Genomic DNA, 14,755 nt, shown 5'->3' with positions numbered 1-14,755 from the left:
ATTTACCCGCATGAACAGCTGCGAACCCGCGGCGGGCCGCGGGTCCGCCTCGTACCGCTCCGTATAGCACGCGGACGGATTCCAACTCGCGCCGCGATTCTCGCTGGAACGCCGCGCGTCTGGCGTCGAATTTCGTTGCTCCGACCTATTGAACGCGAATTTCGACGTATCGATTACGTCACCAACTCGATCCAGAGGCTGCGGACATACGAGCCGACCGAGTTTAACTCGAATTTAACTGCAATTTTAGTCCACGTTCGACTTCGAAGTTATTCGTTTCGCGATCCCCGCGCGAATTCACCGCGGCCGAACTCAATCTCGACGAGGAATAATACGATTTTTGTTACGAAGACGTATGAAATAATAAACGTAACAATTTATCTCGCACGGACGCGAGCTGTCGCAAGCTATCGATACAAGCTTGATCGAATCACGCAACGGTAAAGAGATAACGAAAGAAGGGTTGCGCGTTGCCCGGAAGAATGGAGCGCCGCGAGAGACGATTTCGGAAGAGGAGAAATCTCGTTCGAGAGGATGGAGGAAGATCGACAGGTAATTCCGGCGGATATTACGTGCAGAATTTTGTTTCAGCGCGTCGAATGTGCCCCCGTTGATCTAAAATCGCTGTCAAAGAGGTATCAGGCGAGCCGGAGAATTTCCGTCGCGATGGTTTCCTCCGCTCGGCGGAGGTCTGGTTATCATCTGCCGTTTCGCGAGCGCGGAGACGCGATGGTTCGATAGAGAGAGACATACACAGAGAGAGAGAGAGAGAGAGAGAGAGAGAGAGAGAGAGAGAGAGGCGGGGGGAGAGAGAGAACGATGACTTTAATAAGGAAGAAGCGTAATGCGAACGTAAACAAGCCTGTCTAGACGTTTAATGTCGTCTTCGAGCGTGCAGGCGAGCGATCGTGCGCTGTGTTCGCAGCTCCAGAACGTTTCTAATTCAATATTTGCTCATCTTCGGACGATACCTCGTTACTCTCGAAACCAAAGGAGCGACAGGCGACGAATAGGCAGCGACGCTCGAAAGAAGACTAAGATTTCGGAAAAGAGCATCGGCTAATTGAAAAACGATCGAGCTAACGGAGTTACCCATAGAGGATTCGCTTTTAATTAGAACGAGACAGAAAGTTTGCCGCGGCATTAAGAATCCGGTTAAGTTCCAAATGAAATAGAAACTTCTCGGAGCTTCATTAAACTTTTTATCTTTCGGATTAATAACGATAGGAGAAAGTCAATAACGCCTTTTCTTCACCCCCTCCCCCCCCCCTCCACCCCGCCGCTCTTTGTTCGCGACGGCGTTATGTAAAATCGCGCCGCGATAATCTAAATTTCAAAAATCCTCCGAAGAAAATCACCTTGACACGATTTACAAAAGAATATTGCTCGACTGCGGATCTTCTGTTCTGGCTTTTCGATTTTGCGATACGGCGCGCGCGCGATTCGGAGCGTCGACGACGCGTTTCTGTCCGACAGAAATCCGCGAATTTCCGCGATATCGAAGCTCGTTTAATCGATCAATTGGAAGCTGGAATATGAAAATTTCACGTGGGAAAATGTTATTTGTCTCTTTTGTACTGTATATTTATATATTGATATATTTAAATACATTTATATATATTTATATATTTTCGGTGCTATATTCTTGTATTCAAAATCCTGCTGGCAATCGGTTTGTTCAACACGACAAAAACGCATTGCAAAAGCTACATAAAAATTAGTAACCACCCATAACGCAATACATTTCTATTTTCAGTCACACCGTTTCCAGACGAAGAAACTTTTTTAATCGAAACTGGACCACAAACGAGTTGAATATTTTTGAGATGTTAGAAAACGCGATTCAAAGGACTATTTTCGTTATTCCACCCAAATTGTTGTACACTCGTTTTCACTTCATTCTCTAGAAAACTAGTCGGTCTAACATCTCGAAACAAATTCGAGTCATCCGGAGCAATTTCAAAAAAAAAAAAAATCATTCCGTTTGAAACGGTGTTAACGTACTTTTCGAGACGGCTGTGTATCACAACGGTTATCCGTCAAGACCCGCCATTGAAAGGGCAATTAAACGACCGACAGACCGTTAACAATTCCGCGATTGTTTCCCGTCGTTTTTTTTTCCGAAGGCACAACCGGCTCCGCGGAGAATCCGTTCGGGCCATTTGCCGAAACAAGGGGAACCGTCGAATCGGAGACAGTCGTCAGACGACAGCTTCGCGCTCGACTCTTTGGGGAAAGCTTTCGGTCGCTTCATAAAAGCTTTCCCGTTTGCGGCGCTCGTGATCCCTCTCTCTCTCTCTCTCTCTTTCTCTCTCTCTCTCTCGCAGAAAGGAACCTCGGCCGCTTTCCAAAACATTTCCTGAACGTTCCGAACAAAGTGTTAGGACTTCCAGCAACTGCTCTTCAAACCGGTGAGTGACCGGTCGCCGGAAGTGTAGCTCAAGAGCAATTTTAAACCTCGGCTAACTTCCCATCCCCGCTCCTCCCTCCCGCCCGCCGCGCCGTCGCTCCCCTTGAACTCTCCGATTTCAGAAAATCACGCAAACTCTCGGGAACTCGCGTAATTACGTTAGACCGGCGTTCCGACGCGGCACGATGTTATGCCGAAACGTAAAACGAGAGTAACCGCGCGAGCGCAAGCGAGAGAGAGCGCGCGCGCGCGCCCGCGCGATTACGTTGCAGACACGCCGACCATCTTATGCCTTTGACTAGCGATCGGTGCATAATTACACGATGAAACGTACTCGGAGGAAGGGATCGGGAGAAATGCCTCGCGTTCCCCGGTCGATCAAATTTTGCAGTTTAATCTTCGTCCCTTGCGGCAACGTGACTGAACAATTTCGTTTATAATGCAAAAAGTGTTTGCCGGTTCATCGTTCGCCAACGATGCGCAGAATTTCGTTGCCGTGATGCTACCCCTCGCGTCGTATCAGAAATAGTTGCGAAATTGTGTTGGTTTTATTACAGTGATTTTTCATATCGTCGATTTAACGGGGATAAATTCGGTTGGAAACATACGTTACGATTATTGGTAATAAAATAGATCAATTAATATATGTGTACAGGGTGAGTAAAAAATTGGTCCCTTTTTTCAGCCCCTTCCGATGGTCTCATAGAAAAATGTTTCCCACCACAGAGTTAATTAGTACTTAACCTCGACAAGAAATTGCAGTCATTTCAATCTAAAAACAAATTGATTCTCGACAAAAAAATCAAGGCCGCCGTTATATTTTTAAATAAAACTAGGTAATTTTAAATTCACAGCGTTACAGGCGACCTCGGGACGAATTCAACGACCTGCTACGTGATAACCTTCAAATGACATCGAGGGCAAAATTGCCATGAATCGTTTGCCATAATAATTATGCCTTAATGATTAATCGCCATAATTTGGCGATTATTCTATATGAATCATTTCTTTTGTTTTATCTATCAAAGTTTAAAATTGAATAAATGAGCATTTGTAATGTTTGCGTTCATTTGTTTACGTATTTGTTCATAAATTGCCATACCATTTCAAATATCGTGGCAATCGAACAAATATAAAAAATTAAGCATAATATCAGGAAGCAGAATAATATTGGAAGCAGACTTCCATGGAAAATCTTGTCCCCGTGTCAACCGAATCGAATACAAGTTCGACGGGCGGTTTTAATTAAAAAAAAAAGAAGAAAAAAACAGAAAAAAGTAAAAAAAGGAATGCGACGAAAGCTAAGAGGAATTAATTAAACACCACTCGGGATTCCCTGGGGAAAAGTCAATCTAGAAGGGATGAACCTCTTTCCTGCCTGCTAGTAATCACTCAGCGCGACTTCTTTCTTCACTTCTTTCTGCTTTACAGGATAGCAGACACATGACGACACCTCGGACTACTTCAATTTTGTCGAAGACAATCCGTTCGTCGTCGTGGATCGGACGCGCGAGAACGGAGCACGCTATACAGTAATGTCTCCCTAACTGACGCTCAGATTGTCCACAAAAAGTGGACAATTTCGGAACAGGAGATACCATTGTTCGAGCCTTGCAGCTCGTTTTTATAGTTGTTGACATAGTATATAGTATAATATATAGTATAGTTCGTTATATTATAGTATTTATTTTATAGTATTTTATAGTATAGTAATATACTATAATATACTATACTATACTATACTATACTATACTATACTATACTATACTATACTATAATACAATACTATTATAGTATAGTTATATATATTATATATATAATAATACGTATATATAATATATAATATAATATAATAATATATATATATATTATAGTATAGTAATATACTATACTATACTATACTACTATACTATATACAATAGTATACTATAATATAGTATATAGCTCGTGACTATAAAAATGAACCGCAAGGATCGAATAATCGTCTCTCTTCTCCCGAAATTGTCCATTTTCGTGGACAATCTGTGCGTCAATTAGAGAGACATTACTGTACGTCGATCGGACGTCGTGCGACGATAATCCATCTGCGGAAAAACAATAGCGGAAATGTTGTGGCCGCGCGCGGCGTGGTAAAACAGTTAGGCGGGTATAGTGTGAGACAATGCCGCGGCGATCTAGAACCCTGTTTCGGTAATTAGGCGAACAAAGAGCGGGGTGGATTGGCCGACGTAAAACCTGGCGAGGTCCTGTCGCTCGCAACCAGTTTCAAAGCAATTAACCGACGTGCTTCTTCGGGCTTTAATTATGCTTGGATTCGCTTCTCAAGGGAACGAACGCCGCCCCTTTTCGGGGCTGTACGCGTGACAGTTCTCAACTATACTTAACCCTCACCCTCGCGGAATAGTTGCATAATTGATTTCGGGGGTAGCACTCCATTCATTCTTGCTTCGCGCTTTAAATTGATAAATTGTGACCGATTTATACGGTCGTCTATTAAAGAAATACATTTTACGTTGATTAATTATGATTTGTCGCGTTTTAGAGGAATACGTTTTATGTTGGTTTCAAGAGAAAATGTTATCACGCGAATCGTAGCGATCATTAGGCGCACAAACGTGTAATTGTATTTTTCAATAAGTCATAAATGTAAATTTCAATGCGAGCGATATTTCATAATTTTATCTCGCAACATCATAGCTGCACTTTCGCGAAAGAGACGCGTGTCATTTAATTAACCGTTCGCCATGTAACACCGCGAGTCGGATCCGCGACGAAAATTCCAAACAGTATCAACTAAACATTCGTTTTATTCGTCTCTGTTTAATCGTGTTGCAAGTTTCTAACAAAATTTTGCTCTTCTGTTATTCGTATTTTTAGGCAGTGCGACGCATGCGAATATAAATTTTCACATTTTTCTTGCAGGGAACGATTAATCGTTGTAGTATTAAATGAAATTGTACAGCAAGAGAGAGAGTTAATTGTCATACGATTAGTCGAAAATATAATTTTTGATAAACGCGAAAGCGAACTTTGTCGATTCAAAGAAACATTGACCGAGTCAGATGATCAATTTTAACTGTTAACCTTTGACCTACTTTCTACGAAGTATCATATTTTCCACGTACCAGATGTAAAATTGAATTTTCACATCAAATACAAAACACGTTGCAAAGCCTTTGTTGAAACTGTGAAAAAATTTCGATCATCCCATTGTTTCAAGTGTTACGAAAATAGTTAAATAATTTTTGTAAATGTCGCATCGAGATCGCTTGAATCAGTGATTTCGTAAAAAAATTTCGATTTAGCCCGGAAATAAGGTTCCAATATTAAATTGAAAGTTTGCTCGACGATCGTTTGATTCTAAATATTAATTGTCCGAGTATTCTAAACGAGGGTGTCGCCGAGACAGCTAAGACCCAGAGAAATTCTAACGTTTCGCAAGATGAAAATGCAGCAGAGGCGGCGACGGCGTCGCCGTCGCCGACGATATTTTGCATGCGGAATGAGCTCGTGGGCTCTAGACGAGTCTGGGCCACTTGAGTTCTTTACGAAAAACATAAACGAGTGCGAGTGCGTGTTAATGACGTCGTTAGTCATGCGACGTCCGTTGACAATTGGCAGCTCGAAGGAGTCTGGAGTCTCACGGTCGTGTGCTTCTGTGTTTTTCTTTTTTCTTGCCACGCGGCCGCGGCAACCTTTTTCAATTCCCGGGCCGGTTGAATAAATCGTTTATTAAACGCCGATCGAATGATCGTTCATTAGACAGAACGATAGTCGCGGGCCGTGAATCTCATGCATATAGAGCGCGATTCATGGCCACCTAGGCAGAATATGAAAATGACCCAGATGTCAATCTGACCCAAAAGTGAATTCTCCTTTTTTAATTGTATTGTATTCCTTTAATTCGCGACGACGACTTTGACCCGATTCACGGAACGTTCACGTGCCATTCCTGTAATACATCGTCGAGCACTGAATCAGTCCTAATTAACGTTCGGATTATTTAGTTTCGATTCAACAGTGAAAGCTGGTTACATATATGAGCCGTTTATTTTGAAAGTGGCATAAGTCACTTTGTTTTTAAGTCGATATATTTAAGGGTTTGCGTTTTAACACGTTTAAAAATATGGATGCTAACTTTCGAGAAGATTTATCTGTATTTGTTATCTCAGGATACTGATATTTTTCTCAATATAAATAATTTCGTATAAACATTAAAAAATCACCACTTTTCATTACGGTAAAGTGACTTGTGCCACTTTCAAAATAAACGGCTCACTTTTAGGTTCGTTTACAAGTGGATTAGAAAATGTTATTTAACGTTACACTAGGAGAAATAATGAGTTTCATTATTTCGTATATTCTTTTTTCATATTTTTTCATCAACACCAAGTTTTTCTTGTCTCGCACAAATAAAATAAAAATCACACGGCGTCGTTGTAATTTTAGGAAGCTTCGAAAAATTCACAATTCCACAACACACGAATCGTCCAACTGTTCAATTATTGCGATCGATGAAAAGCAAACGTCTTCAATTAACGCGTTTCAGAAAAATCTGAATCAAACAAAAAGTTTCGATGTATCGCACGAAAGTATTCCGTCACTGTCTACAATGTCGTAGAATCACCTACGAACCCGCTATCTGTTCTCGACGGACGGCTGCACTTCGAGCGGCATTTTTTCTCGCAAGTCGATAATAAATTTAATTCCTAGATGCGGCTCTCGTTGATGCGCGTTCGCGGTTGTAATGCGCGATGGCGAAGATAGAGAAATATTTAGAAATACCCCGGTGACCTTGACATCTCCGGAGACATGACCTTGGTGGAAGAGAGATCCCTGTTCAACACCATTGTCCTTGACCTACACATTTTCCAATGATTTCGAATTCAAGAGAGATATTTCACTCTACATAAATAATGACATTCAGCTTGTAAAATTTCAGCTCGAGAGTTTCACCTGAGGAAGGAGAATTAATTTTCTGGCGGGTCGAGCGTGTTATTTATGAGAAAATCATAGTTTTCTTTCTAACGCGCGCGCGCGCGTGCGCGAAGAGAACGCAAGAAAACATCGCGGAAAATTCGTATTAATAATCGCTGCCACTTTCTTGTAATTTACGAGAAACGTTCAACTGTCCGTGCGATTTTAATGCAATTTGTTGCTTTGTTGCTTATCGAGGAAATCGCGCGTCGCTTCCGAGTAGAATGAAAATTTTACGAATTTCGGGAAATTATTATTATTCAATGAAATGAACGGAATGAAACTGTGAATCTGTCGGATCGAATTTGTGCTCTTGTCGAAGCACGAACTCGAGTGCATTGGGAATCGTTAAAAGGAAGATGGGACGAGGCACCGTCGTTTATTTCGCCAAATGCCTAGCATTAAAGTCAAAACAACCGAGACAAATGGGTGCAGTCGCCTGGAAGGGGGAAGACAGGAAGTATGCGATCCATATCGGAGTTGGTTTTATTTAGATGCCTCTGAGCCGCAATTTGCGTCCGTTCGTTCAACGGAGACGAAAAAAAAAATGGAAATCGGTATCGGAACGCGATCCCATAAAACGGTCCTGACGAGCCCTTTGCTAGTTCGCTGCCGTTTCAACAGCGGAAAGAGATGGTTCTCGATTTTCGATCGAGTGCTGCGAACGCATCGACGGCGAACATGCAATTTGATCAAACTCCGACGACGACGAAACAGCGAACTAACGTAAAGTTGTTCGAAGAAGCTGGAGAAATATAAAAAAATGCGACGAACGAAAAGGCCCAGAAACTTTGGAACCCGGAAACCGGAATCGTTACGACGCGAAAACAGGGAAACAATGCATTGTCGCGTAAAATTCTCGTGAAATTTCCAAACTCGATTTACCGGCTGCACTCTCTATAGCGGCGCGTCTATCGTAATTAGATGGATGTTACATCGCGTACACGCTGCACACGTAACGATCTCTGCTTAATTGCGCATCCTCCCGCCGACAAATTCATATTTGTCCGCCATACACCTCGTTATCCTTTGGTATTATCGGAATTAGCTGACCCATTTAATTAATCGTCATTGAATTGGTCATTTACATCCCTGTACTTATTATAGTCTCTTCCCTGCCGCTGACTGATATCGGTATCACCGATACCAGCGCCCTTCGAAAGAACCTTTCACAGACCTCTCGTAACAATTTATAGCCTTGCCAGACCTAATTAAACGACTCGATGCCGTCCTAAAACTCTCTCCGGAGTGCGGGCGTTTGTTTAAACCAATCCGGACGTTTCAACTGATGCTTTTCCTACGCGCTTCGTTGACAAGAAAATTATGATCAAAATGAACACTTAACCCTTTGCACTCGAAGCTATTTTAACTGTAAATATAAACTCGTTTTTCTAACTTATAGTATTTTTATTTTATATGACAAAATGAGCCGTTTATTTTGAAAGTGGCCTAAGTCATTTTTCAAAAACACCGAGCTAGCTATTTTAATATTCACATTTCTACGTTATACATATGATTTCATGTCAGCGAAGCTGAAAGAACGCAGTGACCCTTAGGAACACAAAAACATTATACCACCATGTTATCAATTAGCAATATTTTTAAATTTATTAAAACGTAAAAACCTTAAATATCTGGATTTTCGAATAAATGGACTTTTTTAGGCCACTTTCAAAATAAACGGCTCAAATGCATTTTACGCATATGAAATTGACTCTTGGGACCCACACAACAGTTACGCTCTTAACAAATTTTTTAAAGCTAAACTTTGTTAGTGTAAAAATTATCTTAAAACGTGATGTAACAAATTTTAGTGATGCCTCAGAGTCGCCACTCGAGTGCAAAGGGTTAATATTAATTATGAAAATACGATAGAAGATGCATTTACCGTTGTTCCCAATGCAAACTGAACATTTGAAAGAGTACGACAATCGCTAATTCGACGAACGAAAGCCTGCATTCCTGCAGGCGAAGGAATTTTCGAACGTTTTTTTACAACTTTTACGATAAATCGTAAATATCTTCGAGAGCTTATAACTCTTCGATAAAGCATTTTCGAACATTTCATCATGAATTCGAACACCCTGTACATCAAAACACCTCTCGAAAAACTTGCGATTTCGCACAGTTCTGACAAATACAAGCATCCCAAATCGCACTAACCGAAGGAAAACGTATTTCCCTCGTGAAAGCCGCAGAATTTTTACGATAAACGTAACTCCGTTCACACCGGGAAACGATTAATATAACCAAACCGGGTATATTCACGCGTGTACAAGCAGAACCGGCAGTTCAAATGCGAAAAACGGTAAATCCATTTACTGTTCAAACGCAATCCCTTCGACTGATTAAAAGAAAAAAAAAACAAAAAAAGCGAAAAGCGTGTACGCAGCAGCTGGATCTAGCAATTAATGCGGACAGCATTGCCCTCCCCGCTCCCCGCTCGTCTTTTATTTCGCAGGAAAAATCCGCGGCCTGTTAACAACAAAGCGCGAAGCTGGTGAAATCCTCGTGTACCGTAAATAGGATAAAGTAATTTAACTTGGAGAGCGTTCGGTTGCCGCGGATCGATTGAAATCCCCCGGAATCGTCCCGGGTCGGTCCCGGTGGCAATCGCGTTCAGAAATTGAAAAGAATCCGCGGCAGGGCTCTTCCGCACTTCCGCGGAGGGTAGGTATCACGCGATTCCATTATCGAATAATTTATCTGCAGTTAGCCGAGATGAAGCTGTCGGGGCCCCCCCTGAAAACGGGATCGCGATACGCCCGGTGCATCGAGCGTGAACAGCGCGCGTTGCAGCGGCGAGCCGCGCCGCGCCGAGCGGAGCCGAGCCGGGGAGAGAGAGAATCGCGAAAGGGGATCGATTCCGTAGTACCAAGGGAGCCCCTCCGGCCGGCCCTGCCTCCGACCTCCCTTCGAGGTCGGCCGAGGACTGGAACGGAGGCCCTGCAACGGCGAAAATCGACGGCGAACGGATCCCGCTCGCGGCCTGCGCGCCCGTTTAATCGTCCGCGATCCAATTTTCCTGTTTTCAAGTCCCCCCCGCCGCTGCCGGCCACGCATGATCAATAACGGCCGATCGATTCCGTCGTCTGCGCCGTTTTTTTTGGCCCTCGCGAAAACTTTCGCCATTCGTTTCCTCCGGGAAGAGGAGAGATTGATAATTCGATGCCCCGCGCAAAAAAAGCAGAAGCGAACCCTTTCGTTTCTTTCGCTATTCACAATGCTCCGTCGATCCCGACCGACTCCGTCATATTTTTTCTCCTCTTCTCTTTCACAACAGCCGAACTCCAGGTGAAAGTTGGCTTCCGTTCAGCATCGTCCGCTGCTTCGGACGCTATCAAACGTTTTATGGCCGCGCCGCGGACTGTGTCGGTGCCACGATTCGGCCGGTCAGTATACGAGATTACGGACGGGACAGAATTCGAGCGTAAAATCGATGGGAACTGCGACGGGGCGCGAGCAAGATATCGAACCGCGCGGCGTGTCACTGTAACCGGTGCCGTTCGAGGGTGTTAGTCCCGCAAATCCCCCGATCGGAAACAGACGATGCTGCTGGCGGAAACGAACGCGCGGCGGAAGTTCAGACTTTTCTGCACGGCCTCCGAGGATCTTTCGGAGGGCCGATATACCCGCGAAGCGATCGTAGAAGCTAATTGAACGCTAGCCGACTGGAAAGAGAAAATTCGCCTGCTCGCTTCTATAATAATAGAAGCTGTGCTCGACTTTCTTTCCGCTCGACTAGATCGAAAGAAGACTTGTCCAGGGTACTCACGGACAAAGATGTTGCTCATCAGGGTGGCCGGCAGGCAGAACACGATGACGAGGACGTCGGCGACCGCGAGGTTGACGATGAAGAAGTTCGTGACAGTCCTCATACGTGGTGACCGGTACACCACGGCGATGACGAAACTGTTGCCGATCAGGCCGACGACGAATACGAGGACGTAGGCGACACAGTAGACCGCGGACATCGCCATGCTGTGCCTGTACAATCGATCGGGAATCTGTTCGGCGGTGGAGAGGTTCACGGTTTTGCTGGCGTTCAGCAGCCCGCTGTGCTCCTCCATGGTGGTCCTCGGGTTCACGGTGATGGCCTCGGCGATCAGGTTGTTCAGAATGTTTCCGAAGTCCCTCATCTGCAGGAGCGTGCCAGTGGTCGGTGGAACGGCCGCGACAGTCGTGGGCGGCACGTTGGCATTATTGCTGCGACGACGTGGGTCGACGTCGAACTCTTCGGAGTCCGGCAGACGCAACGATGCCATCTCCAGGAGGGGAGACGGTGGCTGCAGCATGGGGAGCTTGATCGTGACGCGCTGGATCGAAGTGGTTTCGACCATGGGCCGTGCCGCTCGATAGGGACCACTTCGCGTTTGCTATACGGCGTCTTCCTCGCCGTCTCCGTCGTCAGCGTCGTCGTGTCGACGACCCCGGGCACGACCGACTTCGCGGTCTACCTTGCAGGCTGGCCTCCGTTCGGATCCTCTTCGCCGGGATCTGCTGGACAACCTCGTCGGGGAACGGCGCCCCGATCGTTCGATCTTCACGCGAACCGGAGAACTCGGACGGAACTCGTTCTCATCCCGCGCTCCGAGATGATTCTATTCCTGCTTTCTGGTTTAGGTGAACTGGCCTCGAGGTCGCCGATGAATCACACGGGGATTTCCACCGTGAGAGGACGAAGAAGGGTGGGAGCCGCGCGGTCGTTGCAAGTTCGACGCTCCTCGAGAGAGAGTCAGCTGGCACGTGCACAGGAGCCCATCGAGTTCAGTTGCATCCCCTGTCTCGCGGGACGTCTGCCACCTTCTCCACCTCCTTCTCCACCACCTCCTCCTCCTCCGCCTCCTCTTCCTTCTTCTCGCTGGACACGATCAACTGCTCCTCGCTCGTTTGCTCTCTCGCGCGAAGTTTCGTACGTTTTTCTAACTCGTGACGTTTGTGTTTCCGGGGTGGTTTTAGGTAGAAAATAGTGCGGTGCCCGATGAGTGGATGGTGCGATAGAACGTGGAGGGATTGAACAGAGGGTGGCGATAGAGAAAGAGAGAGGGAGGGAGGGAGAGAGAGGTAGGTGTCGTTCGGTGGATAGCGACTGGGTTCTCTGCGAGCAACGAGTGGGACCCACGAAAATGTGTCCCGGCCGAATGCTGAGCGACTAATGAGCTTGCTTTAGAAGACGACTGCGAACTGCCGCGAGATGCACCCGTAGCGGCGGGCTGTCTGCCGCGAGCCGACGGACGAGCGCACGCGCAACATCCACCGGCACATGCACCCGCATGCGATGTGCGATGGAGAAGCGAGATCGGGGCGACGCAGACTGCCAGCCAGGGAGAACGGGGAAACCCCCGAGATCGCCCGACGTTCCCTCCACGAAATCCTGTTTCGGATCCCGGTAACCAAATGCCTTCGTCCACTCGATCGCCGATGTCCACGTGCAGCTGACGAACGAGGACCGTCGATCACTGTACGCTTCGTCGATGATCGCGTCATTGGTTTTCGAGTCTCTTTGCCGGACTTCGAGTATCCACTTCATTTGCTGGATCGATGATTCCGTTGACACCGTTCACATTGATTTATAAGTAACAATTTGTTAATAACGATTCGTTCGTAACGATTTATTCGCAACGATTTATACATAATGATTTATTCGTAACAATTTATATATAACGATTTATGTATAACGATTTATACATAATGATTTATATATGTATAACGATTTATACGTAACGATTTATATATAATGATTTATAAATAACGATTTATACATAATGATTTATACCTAACGATTTATACATAACGGTGTATAAATGACGGTTTATAAATCACGATTGAAATATAACGATTTATATCTAACGGTTTATAAATAACGGTTTATAAATAACGATTGAAATATAACGATTTATACATAATGATTTATACAGAACGATTCATAAATATCGATTGATATATAATGATTCGTAAATAACGATTTTTCTAAATATCGATTGATATATAACGATTCGTAAATAACGATTTTTATAAATATCGATTGATATATAACGATTCGTAAATAACGATAATTTAATAATAACGTAATAATTTTTATATGTAACGACATATAATAACGATTTATTATGATAACGATTCAGTAATAACAATTTATATATACAACGACTTATAAATATTATTATATACATACGATTTATTAATTATACATAAAATACGCGTGGCTCGTGTCTACGAAACAATTTGAAGTATCGCGGAAACGTTGAAATTCCAACGGCTTTACATTTTTGAAACGAGAAAATGACTGGCCTTATTGTTAGAATAAAGCTGCAAAAACGAGTGTGCTGTCATCTATGTGTTCGTAACTGCATAGAATGCATTGTGATGCAGATGTTACAGTAAGTATGTTAATTCGATATGATTGCATGGACATACTAATTTGTAAGTAAATACGAGTCGAGGCACGTGCACTTATTAACGAGTATTTTCTTTTCAAATCACTGCAGCTACGTAGGCACATGCTTTTTTTAAATTAATTCAAACAGAGCCATCCGAAGTATTAGAATTTCTATACCGACTTCTTTCAGGTTCTACGCCGCGAAATGTAGCCTTTCTTGTTGAAACATTTACGTGAAACGTTTTCATTTGAAACGCGTCTCATCGTTTATTCGTTGTTGATTATTTACGATGTTCATAATCTTAATTATGAAAAGTCCTCACCGTGATCTCGATTACGATGTCCATTGTCCACTAAATTAATTGTATAATTTAATTGTCCACTAATTGGTACTCTCGCCAGAATCTTGAACAAACATTTAACTATGTAACAAAACAAAAATAAAAATAAATAAACATGGTCACAAAAAGGTGATCATGACATAGAAAAGAATTCGAGTCAGAAGAAAGTGATCACTGAAAAAGGATACGATTCGCATAAAAAAAGGCGACCTAATCTACAAATGGGTTAATTTAGAGTCCAAAACCCATGATCGTTTCTTGGACACTAAATCAAAGGGAGCGCGCAGGAATGACGGTGTTGGTCTTGAATAAAGCATACCGGGCACGCCGGAACAATAATTTTTAAACTTCTGTAAAGAAAGTAGAACGAGGGTGGCCGAACAATTTCAAAGGCGCGGAACTTCGAAAGAACTACCCCTTTCGGGACCGTGAATCCCGGTCGTACGATTGCTGAACCCGCTACAGTTGATTTGTACTCTGGGAGGCGGCAAGAAATCCCAGGATTACAGTCAAGTTATGCTCGCGGGGGGTACAGTTCCCGGTAATCCGAGGATTACACGGTAACGGAGGCCTATTTCGATAATTATCGGCGGTTCCACGCCGAAACGGCCGCGTCCGTTATCGTCGCGTGAATCACGTTTAAACTTT

At 44.0% G+C, this 14,755-nt stretch overlaps 1 protein-coding gene across 1 annotated transcript in view; it reads right to left on the bottom strand.

Moving 5' to 3' along the window:
- SIFR (SIFamide receptor) overlaps positions 1-12,979 on the bottom strand; it is a 110,598-nt gene extending 97,619 nt beyond the window's left edge. Inside the window, exon 1 of the mRNA XM_033485731.2 lies at positions 11,163-12,979. Within this exon, the coding sequence (XP_033341622.1) occupies positions 11,163-11,727 (565 nt within the window). The 5' untranslated portion in view covers positions 11,728-12,979. The remainder of the gene's footprint in view (positions 1-11,162) is intronic.
- Between the last annotated feature and the right edge of the window lie 1,776 nt (positions 12,980-14,755).

Source organism: Megalopta genalis, chromosome 15, assembly GCF_051020955.1.
Source record: "Megalopta genalis isolate 19385.01 chromosome 15, iyMegGena1_principal, whole genome shotgun sequence".
Lineage (NCBI taxonomy): Eukaryota > Metazoa > Arthropoda > Insecta > Hymenoptera > Halictidae > Megalopta > Megalopta genalis.
This window is presented reverse-complemented; position numbering and strand designations above follow the sequence as displayed.